Source organism: Mirounga leonina, unplaced genomic scaffold, assembly GCF_011800145.1.
Source record: "Mirounga leonina isolate KUSES-001 unplaced genomic scaffold, KU_Mleo_1.0 Mir_172, whole genome shotgun sequence".
In the NCBI taxonomy this organism is placed as follows: domain Eukaryota; kingdom Metazoa; phylum Chordata; class Mammalia; order Carnivora; family Phocidae; genus Mirounga; species Mirounga leonina.
Window position 1 is genome coordinate 11,044,473 of NW_023270442.1, and position 13,918 is coordinate 11,058,390.

At 37.6% G+C, this 13,918-nt stretch overlaps 1 protein-coding gene across 1 annotated transcript; it reads left to right on the forward strand.

Annotated features, from left to right (window-relative positions):
* The first annotated feature begins 3,970 nt into the window (after nucleotides 1-3,970).
* Nucleotides 3,971-4,869, forward strand: LOC118018886 (keratin-associated protein 13-1-like). The gene has a single exon (XM_035017688.1). The coding sequence runs from the start codon at nucleotides 4,342-4,344 to the stop codon at nucleotides 4,867-4,869; it is 528 nt and encodes a 175-aa protein (XP_034873579.1). The 5' UTR covers nucleotides 3,971-4,341.
* The last annotated feature ends 9,049 nt before the right edge of the window (nucleotides 4,870-13,918 follow it).

Below are 13,918 nucleotides of genomic sequence, written 5' to 3' on the forward strand. Positions count from 1 at the left end.
GTCACCAGTGCCAAAATGTCAGGGAGGTTTTAACAACAACAACAAAGTCATAGAATTTGTGACTACTTTTCAATTAGAGATATTGTTGAATCCAAAAGGGAGGCTGATGAGACTCATGAGCTCAGGTAACCCAAATCGAAAGTTAGAAATTTCCAATGACTTTGACCAAAATTGAGACTCTGAACAACACCTTAGGACTAGGCTGAACCTTCAATATTTACCCCTTCCTATGAACTGAAATTAAGTTCCCAATCATTTCAGTGCTCGATTAGATTAGCATGGTACACAAACTGGAGTCGCCACTCTGGAAAACAGTATGGAGTGTTCTCAAAAAATTAAAAATAGAGCTACCCTATGATCCAGCAATTGCACTACTAGGTATTTACCCAAAGGATATAAAAATACAGATTTGAAGGGATACATGCACCCGAATGTTTATAGCAGCATTATCAACGGCAGCCAAATTATGAAAAGAGCCCAAATGTCCATCAACTGATGAATGGATAAAGAAGTTGTGGCATGCTAAGCAAAAGAAGTCAGTCAGAGAAAGACAAATACCACAGGATTTCACTCATATGTGGAATTTAAGAAACAAACCAGATGAACATGGTGGGGGGAGAGAGAGAGGCAAGTCATAAAACAGACTCTTAACTATAGAGAACCCAAACTGAGGGTTGCTGGAGGGGAGGTGGTCAGGGGGATGGGTTAAATAGATGACGAGGATTAAGGAGTGCACTTGCTGTGATGAGAACCTCAGGTTGTATGGAAGTGTTGAATCACTGTAATGTACACCAGAAACTAATATCACACTATATGTTAAATAATTGGAATTTAAATAAAAACTTCAAACTACAAAAAAATTTAGCATGGTATAGAGGTGACCTTAAATTATTTCTTTACATAGATAAATCTAAATATAAATTATAAATGCAGATATAGACTTAGAGGTATAGATATAATTGTGGATATAGTTTTATACAGATATAGATTAGTATATAGATGATATACATAGATAAATGATGTAGACATAGATCGTCTGATATCCTAGGGAAATTTACTAGACTTCAAGAAGTTAAGAAATGACTAAATCCAAAATATATATCAGATAGTAGAATTCATTTTAAGAAATAAAAAGATAGATTTAAAATTTTAAGAGAGAGAGAAACATATTAAAAGAACCAAGTAGAGGGGTGCTTGGGTGGCTCAGTCAGTTAAGTGTCCAACTCTTGATTTGGGCTCAGGTCATGATCTCAGGGTCATGAGATCAAGACCTACATCAGGCTCCATGCTGGGTGTGGAGCCTGCTTAAGATTCTCCCTCTCCCTCTGCCCTTTCCCCCCACCCCCACTCATGCTCTCTCTATATATAAAAAAATAAAAATTAAAAGAACCAAGTAGAAATTCTAAAATTGAAAAATGCAATAAGTTAAATGTAGAATTGTTGAATGGATTGAAAAGAAATTAGACATAGCTGGAGAGACAATTAGAGATTGTTCTGGAGAACATATTTAAACTAACAAATAAAGAGAATACCTTGGAGTCAAACTGATGAACAAAAAAGAAGAGAAAAATTTAAAGCAACCAAAGGGAAAGAAAATGCAAGTTACCTTATAAGAAGTAACAGTAAGATAGCTGAATTCTAAACAGAAAAAAGGAAAGTAGAAAGACAATTAAATATCCTCAAATTTCTGAAGAAAGAAAACTTTAGAGTCCTTGACTAATGAGTATTTGTTTCAAAAATGAAGGAGAGTGGCGCCTGGGTGGCTCAGCTGAGCATCTGACTCTTGATTTTGGTTTAGGTCATGATCTCAAGCTCGTGGGATCAAGCCCAGAGTTGGGCTCTGTGTTGGGCGTGGAGACTGCTTGAGATTCTCTCTCTCTCCCTCTGCCCCCGCCCACTCTCTCTCTCTCAAAAAAAAAAAAAGGAGAAATATAGACATTTTCAAACAATCAAACCTGTAAAAAATGTGTTACTAGGCTTCCAACATAAAATATATAATAAAAGTTATATATAGTCAGAAACAAAATACTCTCAGAACATACAAAAAAAGATGTAAGAAGAAATGAAGAGTAAACAAAAGAAATATATACATATATTATATATATTTATATACATATGATAAATTTAAGCAAATTTTGTTCATAAAAACATGGAGGCAAATATATATCAATATACACAAACATACATGAAATTACAATACAGAAAATCCTAACATAGTACATGAATTGGGGTAAGAATAATTGACCTTAAGATTTCTGACATTCTTGCACTGGACCGGAAATAGTAAAAGTATTCATTTTGATTAGCAAGTCAACAAAGCATGCTGTGAACTCTAAGGCAGCACTGCCCAATAGAACTTTCTGTGTTGCTGAAAATCTTTTTATCTGCATTTTCCAATATATGGTATCCATCAGCCACATGTATCTATTGTGCACATGGAATGTGGCTAACATGACTGGGGAATAAAATTTTAATTTAACTTAATCTAATAACATGATGCTTTACATGTTATCATACAGCAAACTTTGAAGTTAGTAAAACAGAAGTAGCATTTTTGTTTGTTTCTTTTGTCTGATGTATCTTTTTACTTTCTCCCTTCTCTGTTTCCTTATATTTAAGAAAATCTATTTTAAGTAGGAAATAGCTTGGGTTTCTAGTCCAGTCTGATATTCTAAGTCTTCAATAAGGATTATTCAGTCTATTACATTTAATTTAATTATTGATACTTTCAGATTTCTACTTACACATTTACTATTTGTTTGTGTTTTTTTTTTTTAAAGATTTTATTTATTTATTTGAGAGAGAGAATGAGATAGAGCGAGCATGAGATGGGGGAGGGTCAGAGGGAGAAGCAGACTCCCTGCTGAGCAGGGAGCCCGATGCGGGACTCGATCCCGGGACTCCAGGATCATGACCTGAGCCGAAGGCAGTCGCTTAACCAACTGAGCCAACCAGGCGCCCCACATTTACTATTTGTAATAGTAAATTTTCACACTTCTGGGAGGGGTAATAAAATGATTAAAGCTATAATTTTACCATTTTAGGTTATTATTATTTTATAATTTTTAAATATTTTAGTAAGTTTTCAAAAGATTTTAATGATCACTTTAATTCCTATTTACTTCTACCTATTTATTAAGAACCACAAACCACTTTATTAGTGTTATGCACAATGAGTAGACCATTCACTTATAGCTCCATCTTTTTTATCACCTCCTTCAATTACAACTCCCCCTTTGAGGTAATTGCCTTCCTAACTGGAGAAAACACTTCAGTATTCATTTTAGCCTAGGTTTGCTTGACATGGAGAGCTCTATAAAAGGCAATATTTGGATATTTTACAATCGAAAAATAATCTTGAAGAACTGAAGTAGGGAAAAAATGTTTTTATAATGAAGGAAACAATTATAGGAAAGAATCTAAAGATAAAAATGACCAGAAGGTCCTGCGTGATAAGAATTGTTCTAGGAGAGCAGGATCACTGGACACACTGTAAGGACAGGTGATAAAAGGGACAATGTATATATGAAAAGCTATAAAGTATATTGATCCAGAACCCATTTTTATTGGGATTACACACAGATGGAAAGATCCATCGTGTCACTAGTTATCTTCCCTCACTCCAAGAGTATTTGACTCTTTGGAATTTTTTGCATGTGTATAAATTGGTATCCACTGAGACTCTTTTTCAAATTAGTCTTGCTTAGTCATTTTGCCTTTAAACATCTGTCCTGATTTATCTCTGTGATCCACCAATTTCTCAATCAGTTTATATTATCTATTTTCCCCTTTCCATTGGATTTGAGGGGCAATATGTAATAATAATGTAATATATGAAAACTAACTTTAGGGGATGAAATAAATTTACAGAAAGAAAATCATTAGTGACAAAATAGGGTGCCTCTATTCCACTGAGGGAGAAAAAAAAAGTGACTTAACCTTAATCCCCACCTTTAGATCTAAGCATTCCCCAGCCAATGTACAAGCAAAGGCACAATGAGTCTCAGCCAAGGAGAAGGGTAGGGGCTTTTCTGGCCCTGATTAGCTGGCATTAATGACATACAGTCATAGCATTTCTGACTTTGGAATAGTTCGTTGGCTTGGTGCTATAACAACATGATGAATTCTCCTATAAATATGAGATGGAAGGAATCACCAACAATTACAGAAAATATCATTGAATTACACATATGGAAATGAGAGATTCCAAGTGTGGGAAAGACGACTGTAAAAAATGCCACACCCATGGCTGAGAGGATAAAAGTGCCCCAGTGCAGGACGTGACATTCAACCTCAGAATCTTCTCGCTGTCACTCAGCTGAACTCAGATCTCCTGCCAACATGTCCTACAGCTGCTACTCTGGAAACAACTCCTCCCGCTCCTTCGGGGGCTACCTGCGCTCCCCAAGCTCCTCCTGTGGCTCGTCCTGCCCCAGCAACCTGGTCTACCGCACTGATCTATGCTCTCCCAGCACCTGTCAGCTGGGCTCCTCCCTCCCCAGTGGCTGTCAGGACACCTTCTGTGAGCCCACCAGCTGCCAGATATCCCGTGTGGTGTCCAGCCCCTGCCAGATGTCCTACCACCGCCCGAGGACCTCCATGCTCTCCAGTCCTTGCCAGATGACTTGCTCTGGGTCTGTGGGCATTGGGTCCAGCAGCTGCCATTCCCTGGGCTATGGATCTAGAAGCTGCCAATCACTAGGTTGTGGATCCCAGAGCTTCAGATCGCTGGGTTATGGAGTCTATGGCTTCCCTTCTCTGAGCTATGGATCCAGATTCTCCCGCCCAACCTACTCCACTTCCAGAAGCTGCCAGTCATCCTGTTATAGACCATCCTGTGGATCTGGCTTCTATACATCAACTTGTTGAGGATCCTGACCTTTAGAGCAATGTGTCTAACCTCTAAACAGAGAGTTTATCATCTTCATGATGTTCAGGAAAAACTCTCCAATTACCTTTTTTTTCCAGCCACAATGTGCCGGCCAAAAAAAGGCCAAAATCTCTAACATATACTGAACTTAATGACTAATTTTATTGGATGAATTTATAGAATTAGTGGAATTAATGAAATAAATTGTGAGATCAATTAATGGAATTTATGTTAATAAACATGAACTAATGTTAATGAATTAATGGGATTCGTGTTCATACATTTTATTCACAAGAGAGATGAAAACCTAAATGAATATAGTGTAATAAACTCATTCATTCTGACTTCCAAATATTCTGCTAATTTTGTTAGTTTTAATTGGGTAATTTTTTTTTCTTTTGTTTTTTTGGGGGGTTTTCAAGTTAATATTTATTATGTCTCTGGGAACAAACTTTGGAAATCTAATAAATTGGTGAATTTGAACTAATTTATTTTGGACTTTAGACATTTCTTTCTTTAAAACTTTTTTCTGAATCCTTTTTTTATACATAAACTTTATATGAATAATAATCTCAGGAGCAATATAGAGCATATTTCCTCCAAAGGATGTGGGACCTTGACTTTTGCTGACAAAAGGAAAAAACACATCTGATACATCTAAATTCCTGGACAGTGGCAATTGACCTGATCAGCTAGTTAGGGACCTGGAAAGGAGAATATTAGAATATTGATACAAAGAAATCTGGTGTGGAAATGTATGGATAGACACATGCAGTGGGCACAAAATGTGAAGATCTGTATTTCCTCTTAGTGCTCACCAGAACGCATCCACCATGGAAGAGGAATGAAACAATCAAGTAAACAAAATGACTCTGCCAGTTGATGTGAGCTTACCTTTGTCAGCAATCCCTACAAGATGATAAAATGACAAGATGAACAAGGGACCACAGAGGCTATGAATGGTTCAGGCAGCATCAGCTCCTACTTACAAGGCTGATATAATTGCCACCTGTGAACATCCAATCTTGGCAATGGAGGCTAATGCTAAACTCCCAGTATGACATTAGTCCTCAAGAAGACCAACTGGCTGCTTGGTTGTAAGTTGAACGTGGTCCTCTTCTGCCCTGGAAAGATCAGTGTTCATTCTCAAATGTACAGATACATATTCAGTGTAAGGGTTTGCTTTTAATGCTTACCTCAGCAGCACCATTATTCAGGTGTTAATGAATAGCTTGATCTATCAGCATGGGATTGTTCACAATGTAGCATCCACACAGGAAATCCACTTCACAGTAGAGACAGTGTAAGTGAGATCCACAGGTTTTATCAAAAACCACACCACTCTGAAGCTCCCTGCCTGATGGTACATTGGATTGGTCTACTGACTACAAAGTTGAAGTGTTAGCATGGAGGCAATATCCTCAAAAGATTGAGCTCCAAATACCCACCTATTATTACTTCCAAAGACCCATTTAAGGACTTTGTGCTTCCTATTTCTGCAGCTGGAATTTTCAAGGATAGAGGCCCAGTTCCCAAAGGCAGACTTGCTAAGGACCACATCAAGGGTCTCATTGAACTACAGCTATGGCTGCTGCCTGAGCACTTTCGGCTCCTTGTATTCAGGTACCGACAGACAAAAAGAAAGAGTTGTCATCTATGCAAGAGGAGATGATCCTGATTAGTAGAAAGCTAATGGGTTACTGTTACACAATGAGGGAAGAGGGAATACGTGGGAAGTTCAGTTGGTCTCCTTGGGTGGCTCTTGGAACCTCCCAACCAACTGTGGACATGACTTGTCAAATGCAGCAACTCTAGCAAGAAAAAGGTACAATTATCAGGATTCACACTTCTCAGGAATAAGGCTTGGGTAATACCACCAAGAAATCCACCATGACCACCAGAGGCGGTAACTAAGGGTGAGACAAATTTCTAATGGATAGTGAAGGAGGGGGATGGTGAGCATCAGCTGCAGCTCCAAGACCAAATGCAGTGACAGGGACCGTGATTCATGCCACTGGCGTCGCCCTTTTATATTTCCCCTCAGGAATAGAGCTCTACCACAGCCATGGAGAATCTCTCTCCTGACAAGTTAACCCTGAAGATGCAACCAGTGGACTGTGACAGGTACAGATCTGCACTGGAACACACATCACATCACTTCACAAAAGGAATGGCTGTCTGGCTGACAAGTGAGGCCAGCTGACAGGGTTTCTCTGTTGGCTTCTTTGGGCTCTCCCTCAGCTTTCAAGCCAAGGTCAAGTTTTTCTCATGGCAGCCCCTGGTCAGTGACTAAACAAGGTGGTAGAATGGCTTTTTTCATTCACAGGTGCTCCTCTCTTAAAACTTTTTGTTCTTCTATCAGTGTCTCAGTGCCTGCTTCCTGGAGAATACAACTAGCAAATAGTCTCTCTATTCTTTCTTGGAATTTGTTGTTTCCACCTAAGATTATTTTCCTTCAGCCCAAAAATATCTGTTAGTATTTATTTCAGTGTAAATTTATCTGAATAGTGAACCCATTGGAAATTAATACTCAATGATTATATTGTTCAAAAGAAAAATAAAATGAAGAATAAGGGTGATAAAAGAGGGTTATTTTATATAAGCATTTTTTTTGAGAGAGAGGAGAGGGAGAGTGTGGGGGGAGGGGCAGAGGGCGATACAGAGGAAGAATTTTTTTTTTTTTAAGATTTTATTTATTTATTTGACAGAGAGAGTGAGAGAGCACAAACAAGGGGAATAGTAGAGGGAGAGGAAGAAGCAGGCTCCCTGCCAAGCAGGGAGCCCAAAGCGGGGCTCGATCCCAGAACTCTGGGATCATGACCTGAGCGGAAGGCAGACACTTAACCATCTGAGCCACCCAGGTACCCCCAGAGGAAAAATCTTAAGCAGATTCTACACTCAGCATGGAGCCTGACAGGGCACTCGATCTCCTGACCCTGAAATCATGACCTGAGCTGAAATCAAGAGTCGATACTTAACTGACCGAGCCACCCAGCACCCTTATTTTATATTTTGGAGGAAATTACAGGAAAGGAACTGACTTTGAAAACGCACAAAACTCATTCAGTCTGAACAGTGGAGAGGCTGAGTTGTTCTAGGAGGTAGGCCCCAGGTTCTTTTAAAATTTGGACAATGTGAATGAAAATATGTAAAAATACATTAATAATATTTTTTAAATGGCATTTTCTTAAAGATGTTATTTATTTATTTGGCAGAGAGAGAAAGAGAGCACAAGCAGGGGGAGCAGCAGGCAGAAGAAGAGGGAGAAGGAGGCTCCCCGCTGAGCAGAGAACCTGATGTTGGGCTCCATTCCAGGACGCTGGGATCATGAGCCGAGCCAAAGGCAGATGCTTAACCAACTCAGGCATCCAGGTGCCCCTTAAATAGCATTTAGATGAAAAGTTCCATAGGCTAAAAGTAGGTAGAAGAGATACTTGAAATCCCTTTCTCTTCATTCCCTTTTTCCAGATTCCCACATTGTCACCATCACTCCTGCTCCCTCTTCATATGGCCTGAGTCAACCTCTTCTTGTGACTCCATCTCAATTCAGTCTTTTGCCTTTAAATGTTTGTCTGGTTCCTTCCTATTTTTAGCCACTTCCCATTATGTGTTATTTTTCTTCCCTCCATTGGATGTGAGAAGTACTGTATAAAACTAAGTGATAGATGGAAAATAAATTTGGAGAATGTAAATCAGTGGTGACAAGTAGAATCAATCAGAAGTATCCTTATAAAAAATAAAGCTATGTCACTTATCACTTGACATAGTAGAAAAGTGACAGAAAGAATTCCCGAGCAAAGCAGGAATAGATATACACGGAGTCATAGCCAGGGGGAAAAGAAGGGGCTTTCCTGGCCATAATAGGTTGAGGAATACTGGCAAATTGTTCTGAAATTTCTGAGATAGGAATGATCATTGTACCCATTGCACCCGTAAGTAGAATAGGTACGAAGCTAGTCAACTGCAATGACAGAGAAGGTTAATGAATTACACAAATGCAGAAGAGGGTATGCAGATGATATGAGAGGACTCTACCTATACTGTGCTGTACCATCTGATGAGTATATAAAATACCCAGTGCACAAAATCATCTTAAACTTCAGAATTTTCTCATTGTGACTAATCTGAACTCATATCTCCTGTCAACATGTCCCACAGCTACTGCTCTGGAAACTTATTTTCCCAGGCCCTTGGGGGAGGGAGGTCCTGAGCTACCTACCCAGGCTCTTCCTATGGCTCTTCTTACCCCCAACAACCTAGTCTACAGCATTGACTGATGCTCTACCAGCACCTGCCAGCTGGGCTCCTCTCTCCACAGCGGCTGTCAGGAGACCTGATGTGAGCCTACCAGCTGCCAGGCATCCTGTGTGGTGTCCAGCCCCTGCCAGACATTTTGCTACTGCCCGAGGATCTCCATGATCTGCAGTCCCTGCAAATCAATTTATATCATATCTATGGGTCCAGCAGTGTCTTCTCTTTGGATTATGGATCTACTAGCTGCTACTCACTGGGTTGTTGATCCAGTGGTTTTAGACCCTTAGGTTATGGAGTCCGTGGCTTCTCTTTCCTGAGCTATGGATCCAGTTTCTGCCACCCAACTGACTTTGCTTCTGGTAGCCTCCAGCCATCTTGTTGTCAATCTACCTATGTATCTCGCTTCTGCTAATCAACTTGTTGAATTCTAGTACATTTATGCAAAGTCATCAAAATGTCTACCCAGAGTTCCATCATGCTCATTATTTCCAGTGACAGCTATCTTAGTCTTTGATCACCAGTTCCTTACCCAATTTCTATCAAGCATAGACTAACAGACTGATTTTTGCATCCTTTTAATTTAATGACTTAACTCATTATGGATGAAGTTCATGGTAATTTATTTTCTGCCCCAAATGGATAAAAAGTTAAATGATTATAATCCAATAAACTAATTTATTCTTATTGAAGTATTTTTATGTTATTTTTTATATATTATTGAGCAGAGTATGTGTTAAGTTTGATTTGACAGGTTTAATAAAAGCTCAATGTGCATCTCATAGTAAATTTTGGAAGTCTAAAAACTTGTGAATTTGATCTGATTTCTTCAGATTATGGATATTTTTCTCATTCCAACTACAGTTATTGGACATCCATATTTTTTAGTTTTAGAATTTTATGAATTATGGTCTGAGAATTAGGATATATTTTGAGTACTTCAAAAAACATGGGTTTTATCTATGTGGACAGAGGGAATGTGACTGAAGTTGACAGATTCTTCAGGAATTTCATTAACAAGAATAACATTCAGATTTGCATGGTTAATATAATAAATGAGAGAAAAACTAAAATGCCAGTTTAAAAATATATATGAGCCTTAAATGAATTCTAATGAGTTTACCCAAATCTTATTAAAAATGGCCAGACTCACACATCGATTGATGAATGTCCAACATAATTCACTTTTTTATATGTATGGAAAGATATTCTTAGTGGGAAGAATGTATGTGATTCCCTATCAATGTTTTACTAAAGCTCAAAGTAAATATAGGTGAAAACAAAAAGCACTTTATAGCAGTGGACCTAACTTTTCATTTGGATCTCACCATAAAGTTGGGGACACTATATCTTTACTCTTTGGGTAGTGTTCTCATCTTTCGTAGGCCAAGTACTTAAAGAAACCCATATGAGACTAAGATAAACAGCAGGTTACTAAGGAATAAAATTATATAAGACATTATCCCTAAATAGTGCTATAATCAAGGCTCAAAGAATATCCTACTCATTATTTTCTTGGACCCTCGGATAGAACTATGAGAAAGACAATTTTTAAAATTCAGGTTATTATTTATTTATTTGTTTTATTTATTTATTTATTTATTTGAGAGGGGCAGAGGAAGAGGAAGAGAGAGACTCTTAAGAAGGATCCATGTCCAGCCCGGAGCCCACTGCAGGGCTCTATCTCACAACCCTGAAATCATGACCTGAGCTGAAATCAAGAGTCAGACACTTAACCAACTGAGCCACCCAGGCACCCCCAGTTTATTTTAAATAGAAGGAAATGAACACAAAGTAGATCAGAGTCTTCCTTAGTCATGAAAACCAAAATTGTCTCTCAGATGTTGCCAAATATTCCCTGGGGGATAGAAGGCATAATCACTCTTGGTTGAGAACAATTTATCTAAACTAAAGTATTGTGAGAAATGGAGGTAAAACAGAGAAAGGAATTTATGCAAATATGGACTATAGTGAAAAAAATTAACATACTTGTATTTGGAGTCCTAAAGTAGAAAAGAGATAACACTGGGGAGAAAATATATTGCGGAGAAATTTAAAATTTTTCCCAAAGTCAATAAAGGCTGCAAAGTAAAATTTAAAGACCGAGAATACCACACCTACGCACTAGTAAATCTGATGAACACCATGACAGAAACATTTCTAAGAAACCTGAGAAAGAAAGCTGATTTCTTTTTAAAAACAAAAAGTGACAATAGGACTAAAATACAACTTACAAAGATAATTGAATGAAATATTCAAAATTCTGAAAGAACATAGATGCCATCCTAGAATACTATGCTCAATAAATAGGTGCTTTAAAATTGAAGATAATTTCAGACAACAAAAAATTGAGAGAACATCTCAGCAGCAGACTGACACTAAAATATGTACTGAAAGTTGTCTGGTAGTGAGAAGGAAAATGTCTTTACCCGTCAATAAGAAAAAGTCTGAAATTCAGGTATGAGCTGACTTCTCCTCCCATTCTTAAGACTGTATACTTTCTTGGTCATGGTATGACTTCCCAGGGGACATATACAAGTAACCCTTAGTCTACATTGGGCAAATATAATAGAAACACTTTCTCAATAACAAATAGACAACAATTACCTGATGCCATCAATCTTAATATTCCAAGTCATGGTTTTTAAGTAACTGCCTACTTGTTAAGTTGACCAATCAAAGTTGAATCTTCTGGATGGTCAGTAACAAGCTGAACAGCAACTCCCATAGAATAATTAGATGGGTGGCAAAAGTAGGATCTAAAATAGATAATGGAAATCTGTTAGTTCCACAAACCACAGATTTGAAAAAAATAGGTAAAAAACAGAGATAGGAATCAAATACATACTTGGAAGCCATTATTCCACAACTCAGAGCCAACATTTTAATATAAAATCTCCATATATACATACACATATTTGAGAGAAAGAGAGAGCACACAAGTAGGGGAGAGGGACAGAAGGAGAGGGAGAAGGAGAATCTTAAGTATGCTCAACTCTCAGTGAAGAGCTCAGTGCAGGGCTAGATCTTACAAACCTGAGGTCAGGACATGAGCCAAAATCAAGAGTTGGAAGCTTAACCAACTGAGCACCCCCTACCCTGGCACCCCTTTACTGCTTACTCTTAAAAGTGGGATATTATGGTTCTTCTATCTGTACCTCAATCTGGCATTCCAAGTCTTTGTATTGGAACTCTTAGTCCTTTCATGTTTTATATATATTCATATGTATATATGTATACACATACATATACGTGTATGTATGTATGTTTATATATATATATATGAGTTTATATCTACCAATGTTTATATCTATCAATGTATAATTTTCTTATTATTTGGTCTTTTAATTACTTTTGCTTTCCTTTTCTGCTTTTTTAATATTAGTTCAAAAACCTTAATATTCTCAGGGTACCTGGGTGGCTCAGTCATTAAGTGCCTGCCTCCAGCTCAGGTCATGATCCCAGGGTCCTGGGATCGAGCCCCGCATCAGACGCCCTGCTTGGTGGGAAGCCTGCTTCTCCTTCTCCCACTCCCCCTGCTTGTGTTCCCTCTCTCTCTGTGTCTCTCTCTGTCAAATAAATAAATTTTTAAAAATCTAACAAAAAACAATTATTTAAAAACAAAACAAAAAAAACCTTAGTACTCTCATTTCCCCCATTTAAGTGTAATATTTGCATTGTTTTACTAATTTTAGAATTTCTTAGAAATTTCAATGTACATTCTTGATTTATTTCTGCTTAAATATAAACTATTATTGTACAATTTCCCCAACAATGCTAAAATCTTAGAATGCCTTATATCAAATCCCTCTCTTTTTAAGCATTATTATTCTTGTGCATTTTAAATACATATATTTTAAAGCCAAAAATCATTTCAATTATTGTTTTATAAATTTGTATTCAAATGTAATTTATATTTACCCACACATTTACCTTATATTTCTTCCTGCACTTCCATATTTCTGAGAATATTTTGTTTGTACCTAAAGAGAGTCTTATAGTATTTAATTTAGAGAGCTCATTAGAGGTAAGCATTTAGGTATCCTGCACTAGAGTACTAATCTCAAGGAGGTGGTCTAGGGAAAAAAGAAGATGCTTGACAATAAGTGAGAAAAATGTGAGAGAAAACTTGATGGGACTGCAATGCCCAACTAGGGCTATTCTAGAAGAGTGAGATGTCTGGATGACTATAAAGACAGATGGTAAAAAGGCACAATGTATTTAAAAATTCATCCATTTGAAATTGTTTTGATTTGAACAACATTTAATTCAACAAATTAGAAATTTAAAATAAGGTAGAGGAGAAACCTGAATGTCTCACTCTGTCCTCTGTCACTTACTTCTTCCCCTCATCTCAATTGATAAACACTCTTTGAGGGGCTCAAACTGGCCAAACTGGTCTCCATTTGCAACTTTGTCAACGTACTATTCTTGCATCTTGCTTCCCAATACTTGTCTAGGGTTCCTTCCGTTCCTAACCTTTCTCCATTCAGTTTGTAACATTGTTGGGCCTTTTCCATTGGGTATGAGATACTCTGCATTAATATTTAATACTTGGAAAATAAGTTTTGGATAAAACTGAATGGTCACAAGTAGTTTTCAATCTTTAGAAGGCTTTTTGGCAAAGCTGAAGCTATTCCTGTAACCAAATAGAAAGAAAGAAAGAAAGAAAGAAAGAAAGAAAGAAAGAAAGAAAGAAAGAAAGAAAGAAAGAAAGAAAGAAAGAAAGAAAGAAAGAAAGGAAGAAAGGAAGGAAGGAAGGAAGGAAGGAAGGAAGGAAGGAAGGAAGGAAGGAAG